General features: G+C 35.3%; 1 protein-coding gene across 1 annotated transcript in view; it reads right to left on the reverse strand.

The window, feature by feature from the left end:
• Positions 1 to 2,238: 2,238 nt before the first annotated feature.
• LOC150087289 (beta-catenin-like protein 1) overlaps positions 2,239 to 13,035 on the reverse strand; it is a 233,417-nt gene continuing 222,620 nt past the window's right edge. The window contains exon 17 of the mRNA XM_090371950.1: positions 2,239 to 2,416. Coding sequence (XP_090228076.1) covers positions 2,328 to 2,416 — 89 coding nt within the window. The 3' untranslated portion in view covers positions 2,239 to 2,327. The remainder of the gene's footprint in view (positions 2,417 to 13,035) is intronic.

A 13,035-nucleotide genomic window follows, 5' to 3' on the forward strand; every position in this document is an offset into this window, starting at 1 on the left:
CAGCTGCTGCATTTGTTGACGAGTTTGCCAAGTTAGTTTCTGATGAAAGTCCTGAGCAGATCTACAATGCCAATGAGACTGCCTTGTATTGGAGATGTACTCCAAGAAGAACTCTGACAACTGAGGATGCAGAATCACCGACAGGTTATAAAGCATCGAAAGATGGTGTCACTGTGCTGGGCTGCTCTAATGCTGCGGGAACCTACAGGTGTAAGTTGCTGGCCATCAGCAAAAGTTTACGTCCCAGGGCCTTCAAAGGTATGACACAGTTTCCAGTGATTTACCATGCTAACAAGAAGGGATAGATTACAACTAACATTATATTGGAATGGTTCGAACAATATTTTGTTCCCAAAGCAAGAGCTCACTATGACTGTTGGCCTGGACCACAACTGTAAGATAATGCTTATTTTAGACAACTGCTCCGCACATCTGAAAGCAGAACTTCTGGTAAAAAATATTTTTAGTATCTACCTCCTACCAAACTGTACGTCATTAATTCAACCCCTGGACAATGGCATATTACATTCTCTTAAGTCTAAGTATCGCTTCCTGTTTATGAGGTGCCTACTGGGGGGAGGGGGTTGCAAGATAATAGGTACACTAACCTCCCAATGACAACTTATAATGCCGGTTCTTGTTGCTTATTTACAACTTGCAAAATATCTGTTTATACCTATTCTAGTTAGCTTGAATTTTATGATTTCTGTGATTTTTTTTTTTTTTTTTTTTTCAATTTGTAGTCAAGTATCCCGGTAAAGCAAGAGTACCATGTCTTTAATTTATCAATTAAACTTTATTGTACATATATATGTACAAGAAAATCACGTTATATATGGGGTCAGCAGGTGTTTGCTGCGGTTTCAGTCATCCACGGTAGGTCTTGGAACATATACCCCATGGATACGGTGGGGGTGTCTTACTGTATTTGGATTTTGTTTGAAGAATGGCATGGTACTGGACAAGTGTTGATGCTGTGTAAAGTTTCAGTCAGGTTCTTTTTCTTTTCCTCTCCCACTAAGTCAATAAACATATACTGTCTTACTCTAGTTGTTTTTTAAAGATTTATAATTTTCATGACAAAGGTAGGTCTTGGAACATATACTCCATGGATACGGTGGGGGTGTCTTACTGTATTTGGATTTTGTTTGAAGAATGGCATGGTACTGGACAAGTGTTGATGCTGTGTAAAGTTTCAGTCAGGTTCTTTTTCTTTTCCTCTCCCACTAAGTCAATAAACATATACTGTCTTACTCTAGTTGTTTTTTAAAGATTTATAATTTTCATGACAAAGGTAACACGACACCCAGTATTCTCTCAAAATGGCTGCTATTCTGCAGGAAGCAACACAGTTTTAAATTTCATACATTCTGAAGGATGCCAGATTTGAAATAAATTTAGAAAGTAACTAATGTTAATAAACATACATTTTTTTTTTTTTTAAATATTTTCTAGGGTGCTGCGCTCGCTTCTTTTGATAAAATAAAATACTTACAGAAGCTTTCGACACTGTGTCAGCTATGAATACATAAATACGTTACAATATCTGTATAATATCGGTGTAGATACAGCATAGACAACTCTTAAAGAAAAACTACGATCGTAGTGTGAAAGGCATAATTTCATCCGTATTTCATATTGCACTCGTCCTTCACGAGTTATCTAGTATTGCACTAACCCGGGGGTATTTAAAATGAGATATAATTAAAACTGTGCCGTTTTTAGCTTTTTTGTAGAATTGACGCATTTGCACAAACTTGTAAGAAATATAGGAAACCAAAAATTAATCACGTAGGTGTGGAAGTTTTGTTTTCTTCTTACCGAATTTCTTAAACCACAGGATTAGCAACAAGAGGAGGAAATAATTAATCATCACACTGAGGAAACTGAAAGAATGACTAAAAAACTAAACAAAATCAATACATTGAAACTGGTGCTTCTTTCACCCTGACCCATCTGAATCCTCCAATGTCTTCAGATGTCTTAGCTAATAGGAGAGGCAGATGATCTAACAGGCATTCCAACTTGTGGTCTAGCTTTTATTGTTCTGCACTATATATAGTCCACTTACTTTAGAAAGATGTTTATATCTAACTATGTGGAAGAAGGAAAAAAAAAAATTAATTTCTTCACCTGGGACAACATGGTTAAATTTTTTGGATAATTTTTAAGTGAAGTAGAGTACTGTTTACATAAAATGTAAACACTATTTAATAAAATATAACTCTTAACAGTTCAAACTTTTAGAGACTTTTATTATAAAAGTATATACAGAAATGGAAAAAGTGTTCTTGGTTTTAAAATGAACATGTTCATTTTGAATATGCTCAAAACCTGTCAACCAGCTGTAGTATGTATTGTTGTTCTGCTTCCCTAGTAACTGAATCCTTAGCATCACCAAGGTTCCCTGCATATTCTGCAAAAATAAAAAAAAGTGAAATGAGTTAGAACATTTTAATAGTACAAAAGTACTGTAAATAGGATTGATACTGATGCAGCAAGAAACTAGGTATACTAAATTTATTGTTAGACAAAATAGTTGATAAAAGCCCATTAAATCTGACATGGCAATACATCATGCAATAATACCATGTGTAAACTTATGAATAAAGCATGTCAATTTATGGAATATGCAGTTGTTCATTCATACATGCCAGCCAGAGAATTAAGTATCTAGAAGAGAAGGTTGTAGACCTTACAAGCTGATATAATTACTTTCTAATAGTTAGGCAAAACTCACAATGGGTATTCATACTGTTAGTGAATGTTCAAGAATTTAACTTGCTATTTTTAGATAGTAAAGACCAGTTCTTAACTTGTTTTTTATTTTTTGAGGAGGGCAGGGGGTGGCATGCAGTTGAAATTGGCATCCTGGAAAATCCCATAAATGCCACATGGGATTCAAGTCTAGAGATCATGGTGGCTACTCCATTTGGGCCTATTTTGCAGATATATACAGGGTGATTCACTACCAGTGCGACAAACTTGCAGGAGGTGTAGGGGGCACAAAGACTAATCGGAATCACATAGCATTGCAAGGTCTGAAATGCCTTCGTCATGCGGTAGAGAATGTTGAACGGGAGGTCGTGTGAACAGTCATCCCACTGGAAGTCAGCATTTATTTGCGAACCGTTTCTGTTGAAGAAACCAAGTACCAGAAGTCCTCCGGAGTGGATAATCCACAGGCTCCAACGACTGGACACGTTGCAGATAGTATGTACTCATTTGGTTTGTTGACAGTATCCTCCATACAGTGGATTGGGAAATACCCAATCGTTGGCCTATTGCTTGAGTACTCTTACTCGGATTGCCTTCTGCAAGATGTAGGACATTCTCCTCATTGTCTGGCGTCCTCGTTGTGCTCCTCATCACACAATTAAAATCGTATGACGAGGAGCATGCCTGTGTGGGAAACGTTCCTGGTACAAGTGCAGAGTGGCGTGCCTGTTACAGTCCGCAGCTCCATATGTGAGGTGCATGTCGGCCAGTTCAACGTTTGAATACTCGTCCATCCTACTGCCTCGGGGACCGGTTCGCAAATGCTGACTTCCAGCAGGATCGCTGTTCAAGTGACCTCCTGTTCAACATCCTCTACCGCATGATGAAGGCATTTCGGACCCTGCAATGCTATGTGATTCCGATTCATCTTTGTCGCACTGGTAGTGAATCACCCTGTACAATGTATATTTTACTATGTATCCTAGAGCAACTGCAGAAAGGAAAAAAAAAAAAAAAAAAAATTGGAAATGTGTGTCAAAAATGGTCTTACATGTGTTTTGTCAAATGATATATCTGTGAATTGCTACTACAAACAGGATCATTATAGCAAATGTTTTGATTATGACAGAAATAGAGAACTGAATAGACAAGGAATGTTCAAAAACCTCTCATGCAAATAAATAGGAAGTGTTGCATAGAGTGGTTAGTTATACAACAAAGATATTGGAGAAATCCACATAAAAGTTTGCATACAGAATGCATTATACCTATGCTTCAACCAAAAATGGTCCTTACATGTGCAGTGCTATTTTTTTTGGGAAGGACAATATACTGCAATACCTCTTCAGGGTTTGCCTGACTTCTCAGATGGACTTCTATCTTATCTGACCATGGTGCACCCTATGATGACTACCCTCCATCTCATAGGTGATGGAACTGTCCACGATGACAATGATCCAAAACAGTTCTTGAAATGTTCAAACAGCATCCATGTTTAGGCTCTAGAGCAAAGTTTCCGACATCCCCCTCCCCCCATACTTCTCCTTAAACCCATGCATGGTACTAAGTACTATAGGTTTTGATACCTTTCATGTTTGGAGTTTTCATATAAAAAAAAAAAAAAAAAAAAAAATGAAACTCCAACATTTCTTGGACCCTACAGTTCTGTTGAACACATGTAGCAAAAATAATAATCATCCACTAAAACACTTCCCTACTTCTATATGTTATTGGAGGAAAATGGTCCTGAATCTCCTTGGACAATATTCAATATAGCTCAAGGAGGTCCAACAAGTTATAAGCTGCTTTTTTTTTTTGTCCAGGCACTGTAAAATTTTATTTTTAGAACAGAATACCACTTTTATATTGTTTCAAATAAATTATCAAGTAGTCACTTTGCAAAGTTTATCCCCCTCCACACACATTATTTATCCAAATTCAACACAAAGTGAAATGCAGTATATATTAAAGTGTCATCAATAAACTGGAATTTAATTCTGAAGAAATTACAATTTCTTCAGCATGAAATCAAAATTTATATGATTTACTCTCATGGAGAAATTTCTGCTTGCTGTGATCCAAATTGAATGGGGTTATGTCCAACTTAGAGGCAATTACTGTTATGCATGATTCTACTTAATTTCTAACATCCTTTTAAATTGTATAGCACCACAAGAATTAATGTTAAGTACTTGCACTCAGTCTTCACTGATAGCAGAAAGTCTCTTTGTGAATGAAATCAAATGCAGGTAAAGCATACAAATTATTCTTTCATTTGATTTCAAGCATTGTATTGGATAAATGTGGCCTAATTCTAGGGATAAAAAGTAAACATAACAGTTATTTCTAAATGAAAGTTTTACTTCCATACACTGTTGGCTGTTCACTTAGGTAAAAAATGTTACATTTCAATGCATGTCTGCTAATAGAGATCACCTGCCAGTTGATGGGACACCAGTAAACTTCAAAACAGTTATCCTGGTTATATCCCAGGTACAGTGGATTCATCCAGTCTGGTAATGTAGTAACGGCTTATGCAGAACCATACCCAGTGTTCAATCTTCAATGGGTCTCTCCACCATCAAAATGGAAAACAGGTCAAGTGTGTGAATTTTGAGTTGATTTCAAATACTCTAGAACAGTATTTCTCAATTTAATTTGGCCACAGAACCTTTTCATAATCTTTAAAAAAAATTACGGCTGCATTCAACATCCCTCCCACTATAGACTCCCCATTTGTGGGGTACTGATAATGTATGCACAATTAGTATGGCATTTCCAAATGTTTGTATCTTCTCTTACTTAACAATATTATATTTATTATTTCAAATTACATATATAATTCATTTGATTAACATATGAAGCACGCTATGATTTCTTAAATTATTATAAAAAATATCTAATTCTTTTTGAAACATTATTAGAATTTTAGTTCTTGAAATATTATTCAAATCCCCCCCCCTAGAACCCCATTTGAAAAAACTGATCTAAAATGTCTAAAAACCAAACATTTTAAAATTGTGATCCCCTCTCATCCCTCTAAAGTCCGAAACTGATTTCCAAAGGTGGTGATTGACAAAAGTTTTCTTAATATGATTATTTATTTATTTGTTTTACAGTTGTTGCAAGCTTTAGTGTAGGCAGAAAATGAACCTGAAGCATTGGATGAGAAAAAATTCCGATATGCAACATTCATATCTTAAACAGCTTAGCATATTTATTGGAAAAGCAAGGTTCAGATAAAAGACGAGGGAGGAATGTGAAATTCACCCCTACAAGAATAATTACACTGATATGAACTGAACAAACAATGACATTAGAAAATTTAAAACAGCAATCCAACTAAGGAAACAAAGAACAGAAATCTCGCAGATCATCCCATTACACATTCTTGTAATGCCAAACAACATGAGGCTTTGTTTGTGAGAAGGATCATTAGTATTGGGTGTGTGGTTAAAACTGTCTGATATTCTGGTGGGTAAATGAACAATCTGTGCAAGGTCACTAGTTATTGCAAAAATTTACTTTGGTGATGTTAAAATCACCAAAGGAAATTACTTCACTCTCAGGAAACATGGTTCTGGAAAAAATGAATTCAGAGTTTCAGTGATTAGTGAGAATGATAGAGGATGAATTTAAGCATTGAATGAAGTACAGAGATATCTAAGCCAGAGAAGATGGAAAAGAGAAGATTCTAAATTAATAGGGAATTTAAAACAAAAAGAATCATACAGTGAATAATATTAGCAGTGGCAAGTAAGCAAGCTTATATGGCATCAGCCCCAAAAAAAAAAAAAAAAAAAACCAACCCCACCCTACCCCTTCCCATTTTACCTATCCATCCCTCTCCAACAGTTTGTCTAGTTCTTCCTTGAACTTATTCAAGCTATCCACTTCCACACATTTATTCTGCAACATCCTTTCTCAATTTGAATTTATGCCCCTTCTTGTGCATAGTCTGAGCAAGAGGAAGAATTCCAATAGTACTGAGCTTGCTCAATACATTCAAAGTCTCTAAAACATTTAGGACATAAGCCTCGAGCTATGGGAGAGTCTAGACTATGTATAAATATAGTGCAAGCCCATCAGAAATACATAGCTATATCTGAATAAATCAGAATATTAGTAAAACTGCATCGTTCTAGGTTATATCTCATATTGTGAATACCTTCACGAGTTGCCATGACATTGCACTACTTCCAATAAGTAACGCTTCACTTAAGGAGAAGATAATGTTACTTATTCTCAGATGGATACCACCACCCAGACGGCACCGTTTCAGGGCTTTTTGGCCCTTCTTCGGTGGGTGGGTGGGTGGGTGGGTAGGTACTCGAGTAATGCAATGATGGCAAAACAGTTATGAAGTACAACTCCACAATATGAGAGATGCCTGATGGTGTATCATGTATTTAGACTCTAAAGCATTTAGGGCATAAGCCTCAAGCTATGGTGCAACTCATTGTAAAGGTATTCACATGTATATCATGGCAACTCGTGAAGGTATTCACAATATGAGATATAATTTAAAACGATGCCGTTTTACTAATATTCTGATTTATTCAGATATAGCTATGTATTTCTGATGCGCTTGCACTATATTTATACATTCAAAGCCTTAAACACCACCTTTATCAGTTTCATTAATAAATATGGAAAACAATAATGGGCCCAGCTGAACCCTGGGAACTCTACTAATATCATCAGTCTATGAAGAGCAGTGTCCATTAATAACTCCTCTGTCTTCTACTCAACCAGGCCTTTATCCATAGTAGTAGTAACTTGCCATTAATGCCAACACTACTCCAGTTTGTATAGCAGTCTGCAATAATATCAAAAGCTTTCCTGAAATCACGTATATAATATCAAAATTATTTTTTGCATCTAGTTCCTTAGTCACTACATTATAGTACCTGAACACAGTGGTCAGACAAGATCTCCCTTTAACAAACTGAAGTATAAATACACTCCTGTACTTGGTACTTCATTACTTCTTTAACCATTAACTCCATTATTTTCCTTGGAACAGAAGTTAGCTAACAGGTCTGTAACTCATGTCACCCTTTGATCCCCTTTTGTGAACTGGGGTGATACATTCACACATCTCTGATCCACAAGGACTTCTGAATCCATAGATGCTCTCATAATTATGGTTAAGGGTTTGCTATCTCCCCTGCTGCATCCCTTAATATAATTGTATAGATCCCAAACTTTCCAGATGCTTTTTTATGTTCAATTTCTCTTCCACTTCCCTCTCAGTTATCACAAAATTGTTCAGCTCCCTGTTATAGTTTCATAAACATCTGGCTTCCCCTCTCCCCAAAGAATTCCTCATGTGTCAATGTAGATGCAAAATATTTATTCAGCTTGGCAGCAACCTGAGTAGGCTCATAAACAGTTGGACCATCGATATCAAGTGGACCAATGTGATTCATCCTCTTCCCTCTATTGTTTACATGAGAAAAGATGTTGCTATTTTTCTTTGCATCCTTTGCCAATGATTTTCACAATCTGCCTTAGCTTGCCTAACATCCTTTTTGACTTGTTGCAGACTAGTTTATATCTACCATAGGCTTTTTGTGTCATCTGATAATTTATATGCATCCTGTGCATTTTTCTTTTCTGCCATGAGTTAAGACAATTGAGATGAGCAGTGGTCAAAGAAACTGATAATTGGGATTCTGTCAGTAAAAATGGGACCTGACAGACTGTAAAGGGACATCACTGAGATTGGAAATGAGACCACATATTTGTGAAATACATGAGGAAATATTTGTGAGGTTTAGATTTCACAGAAAAGTTTCTTTTGTTAGTTCATGATGCATTCAAGGTATAAAGTAAAAGTACAGGAAAGGATATGTTGTTTGAAATAATGAAAATTTTTGGATAAGGTGTACACACAGTGAGAATATGCCCAACTACATGACATAACATGGCTTGACAATGGCACTCCATACATACTACTTGGACTTCTTCCAGTCACTATCTAGAAATGTTAAGGAAATGAAATTATACACTATGCCTCCTAGAGAGTTGGCCAGCCTGAAAACACCATTTTAGACCTGTACCCTCAAAAGACATCCATCATGCTGCATTATGGAAGAGGTGAGGGTTTCCAGAGCTTTAGTCTGGAGATTAACACTTCAAGCCCCGAATAAAAAGTGGTTGTTGAGAATCATCTACCACCCAGTATCACCTGGTGACAATTAGGACATTCCCCCAGATGTTGCACATGTGGGGAAGGGCAGGGTTACTAGAAGGAATTAGGTTTCATAGAATGACAAGACTTCATCAAAATTTGTTTTAATTACCACCTTAGTATCAGTTCCATCAGTATTTTAGACTTTCAGATAACAAGCCTTAACTTGTCACACCTGAGAGAATGTCTGCAGCAAGCCTAGGTTAAATATTTAACTTAATGCTTTTAATAATTTTTTCAATGTACACATTCTACACTTAGCAAAGTTGTAAGATTCTTTATTTATAATAATTGAAAGTCTACTTGCTGCTAACTGCCAAAGATATCTTGTACTGATTTGTATATGGAGTGCATGGTGGAGAAGCAAGTGATGATTGCCTAATTTATTTCTAATGCCAGTACAGTATTACACAGAGCTAAGGAAGTTTGTTTTAAATAAATAAACATTTTTCTGATGTCCTACACTGAAATATCCCCCCCCCCAAATAATATTGTGGATAGTAAATGAATGCTATGTAAATGCAACATTAGTTCACTGCATCAATTAACACCATACCAAAATTACTTTATAAAGAGATTAAACTGTGTGTGTAAGTCACCATAGCAGACACAGAAATTAGGGTCAATATCATTGTGCCACATCAACTTGGTTAATACTAGCATGGCACATTAACAAGAAATTTACTGTACTCCTGCACAAAGGGCTGTAAACTGAAGTAAAAATATTTACAACTTGTCTCCTGGGGTTGGAATTACAAGTCAGTCTGAAACAGACATCAACTGAATGTGTCTTTGGGTAGGAAATTCTCTTTTCTGTGTAACAATCAATAAATTGTTTTGTGACTGTATGTGGAATTTTTACCTTTTGAAATTTAATTGTTAATTTTTATAAAACACATACTTGGCTTCCTCTTTTTGTGAGTAGTTGTTGAGATGACCAGAAGTAAAAAAAAAAAAGTATTATTATTATTTTTTTTTATTTATGGAATCCTGTTAAAGCCAAACAAACCTTGTTTACATATAAACAGCAGATGGAGGCTGTCTTCTGTGGAAAGCTTCTGAAGGTCAGAAAGGCAGAAAAAACTTTATTAGCACAAGAAACTGTAAAAAATTAATATTAGTGATGTTTTCCCCACCTTATGGGCAGCTGGTGAAGCCTGCACTACTTTAAAGGCACAGATAAGAAGTCTTCCATAAATAAACAGCAACATTTTATTTTTTTCCTTATTTATTTGCCTTGTGATATAATTCAGTCTTACTTATTGCATAAAATTTTCTTTCACATTTTCTATATAAAATTTGAAAATGGCATTGTCAATGTGGATGGAATATGCTTTTGTTTGTGTGAAAAAAGTTACTGTTTATCTTGTTTACAATGAGAAAATCTGATTTCAAAGAATACAATATCAAAAGGGGCAGTACCACATGAATCACATTTTGGAATCAGTTAAGTAGCATAGGCCTATGGCCAGAAAGAACAGTGGCTTGTCATCAAGGAAATATTTGCTAAAATAGAAGCACTTGTGAATAAGTTCCAGTTGTGGGGAGTCCATCTGTTTAAATATTTTGTATACTTCTCAACTCTAACAACCAAAAAAGCATATTGACACTAAGAAATGTGCTGGTGAAATTCAGTCTTTGATAAGAAATTAACTGTAAATTTCAAAAATTTAAAAAACAAGGCTGCTTTCATTTTTAAACACCATTTGACATTAATGTTGAAACTATAACAGATAAATTTCAGTCAGAAATTATAGATGTACAGTTTGATTAGAACCTAAAAAATAAACTGAGATGTTACACTTCCCGACTTCTTTAAGCTCAGTTTTCCAATGCCTCAACAAATGACAAGCATTTTTGGAAGTACATTTGTAAACAATACATACAAAAACTGATTTGATGATGAATGACTAGAGAACTGCTTTGTGTTACTGCTTCTCCAAATGTGCCTAGATATTGACATTTTTGTATCTAAAAAGCAGTGCCAATTTTCTGCTATGAAGTAAGTTATAAAGATGTGCATATTTCCCACTATGAAACTGCATTAAATAAAGTGCTGTGTTATCAATAACACTGATTATTTTCACTTTAATTTTCTTTGTCTTTTTTCCAAATTTGCAAAATCTAACTTTTGTACTTTGTCTTTTATTCTCTCTACTTCTGGTTCTTATTTGTCTAATTACAACCTTCCAAGTAAAATTTTTAGGAGACTGTTTTGAAAAAATACAGGGTGGTCAAAAAATAACCTAATATAAAAATATGCAACTGTTTTTATGTAAACAATGATTTACATGGACAAAAAATTATCCAAGTTTTACTGTGCAGAATTAAAGGAAATTTACAAATCAGGAACACAAACTTGTATGTATATTACTAAAAGCACTTCAAAAAACAAAATCATAGCTACAATTCCCATATTAAGGAATGTAAAAGTAAAGCAGCAGCTCTCAACAGTGATATTCTGTTTACAACAATATAGTTCTTTTCTCTGCTGTTATTATCAAAACAGTAATACTGTTTTGATAATAACATAATAAGGGCTGTTGTTATATCAAAACAGTAATACTGTTTTGATATAACAACAGCCCTTAACAACAAAGGATGGAGAAAAGTAAAGGTCCTTGCTTAATTCAATCCCTGGAAGTTTGAACAGACCGGATAGATTACTGATAAAAAAAAAAGACAGATTCTCTCTCAGTTAAAAGCCTTTGCTGAGGTAGTCTAACTGTAATCAAATTAGCCTCAATTTTAGCTTTAGAGGGGGTGCAGTGCAAGAGGGGCAGTTAAGCAGATCAGCAGTTTTTATTTCTGACTGAAAAGTCTCCTGAATTTTACACACCTGTGTATTGGTCCAAACTGAATATAACTAGAAATGGCTAATTTGCATTTTATGATAATGACAAACCTCTCTTTTATCTTCACAATTCTGTTAATATGCATAATTGCGATGTGTGGGCTGTAGATCACACACACACACACACACACACACACACACACACACACACACACACACACACACACACACACACACACACACAATAACTGACAAATCATTACAAGATAAGGAAGTAACAGGATAGTATGATTTCATACTTGTATGTTATTTAAAAAATAAATAAATAAATAATGGACCCATTTTTACAGTATCTGTGAATGGACAGATAAGTAGATATTCGTTCTGGGCTTGAGACGAGAGGGGTGTCGGACCATGAATAATTTGTAATATCACTAATTACATCCAGGGGATATGATATAAAGTGAATATTTACATACGTGTTATGAACAGATATGAGCATATAGTGTGTTCAGTCATTGATTTCTCTAGGTCTATCATGCCCAAATGGCATTTCATAAAATCAGTTTTGTCTGATTTCCCTGTCTCTTGAGATAGTAATACATCATAAATGATCAAAGCTACCCTCTCAATAATCAACTCAAAAGTTGATTTTCCTGTTACTGATCCAGATTCCCTTTGAATTTCTCCAAGCCACCATTTGGTCAATTACCCATGGACATAACTTATTCCAATATTTAACAATGTGCTCATTAAAGGAAAACTTCCTACAATCTAGTCAGTAACTCTTAGCTTGAATTTATTGTTCTGGGTTCAAGTTGTAACTGGTGTTATGGAAAAGGCATGCTCACTTGGTTTAAAAAAAAAAAAGAAAAAAGTGTATTCAGCCTTTAATTTGTCTACTATGGTTTTAATAGATACACTCAGTGGCCAAAAATTAAAAACCTTTATTCAATACCTAATTTGTAAGGGGGTGTAATTTGGGCAAAAAGTGGCCCTTTTGCCGAAATTACAGCTCACACATGTCATGGCATGGATTTTACTAGGTGTCTGTGTTAGTTGTCTGATGGCACCAGGGGATTTCCCCCATCTCCGCCTACTAGGTTTCTGTGAGAGTTTAGCTATGCATTTGATCATCCTTTCATGAGGCTATTCAGCAGTTGCTGTATTGGGGTCAGTAGAGAACTGCACAGCCAAAATGAACTTTCCAATATATCCCATATATTCTCAGATCTGGAAAATAAGACAGCCAGAATAGATGTTGCAACTCTTTAAAGAATCCATTGCAATCACAATAAAAGTGAAGTACATGTGATACAACAAAGAT

The sequence above is a fragment of the Mastigoproctus giganteus genome, chromosome 4 (assembly GCF_048544385.1).
Source record: "Mastigoproctus giganteus isolate SK-2022 chromosome 4, ASM4854438v1, whole genome shotgun sequence".
NCBI lineage: Eukaryota > Metazoa > Arthropoda > Arachnida > Uropygi > Thelyphonidae > Mastigoproctus > Mastigoproctus giganteus.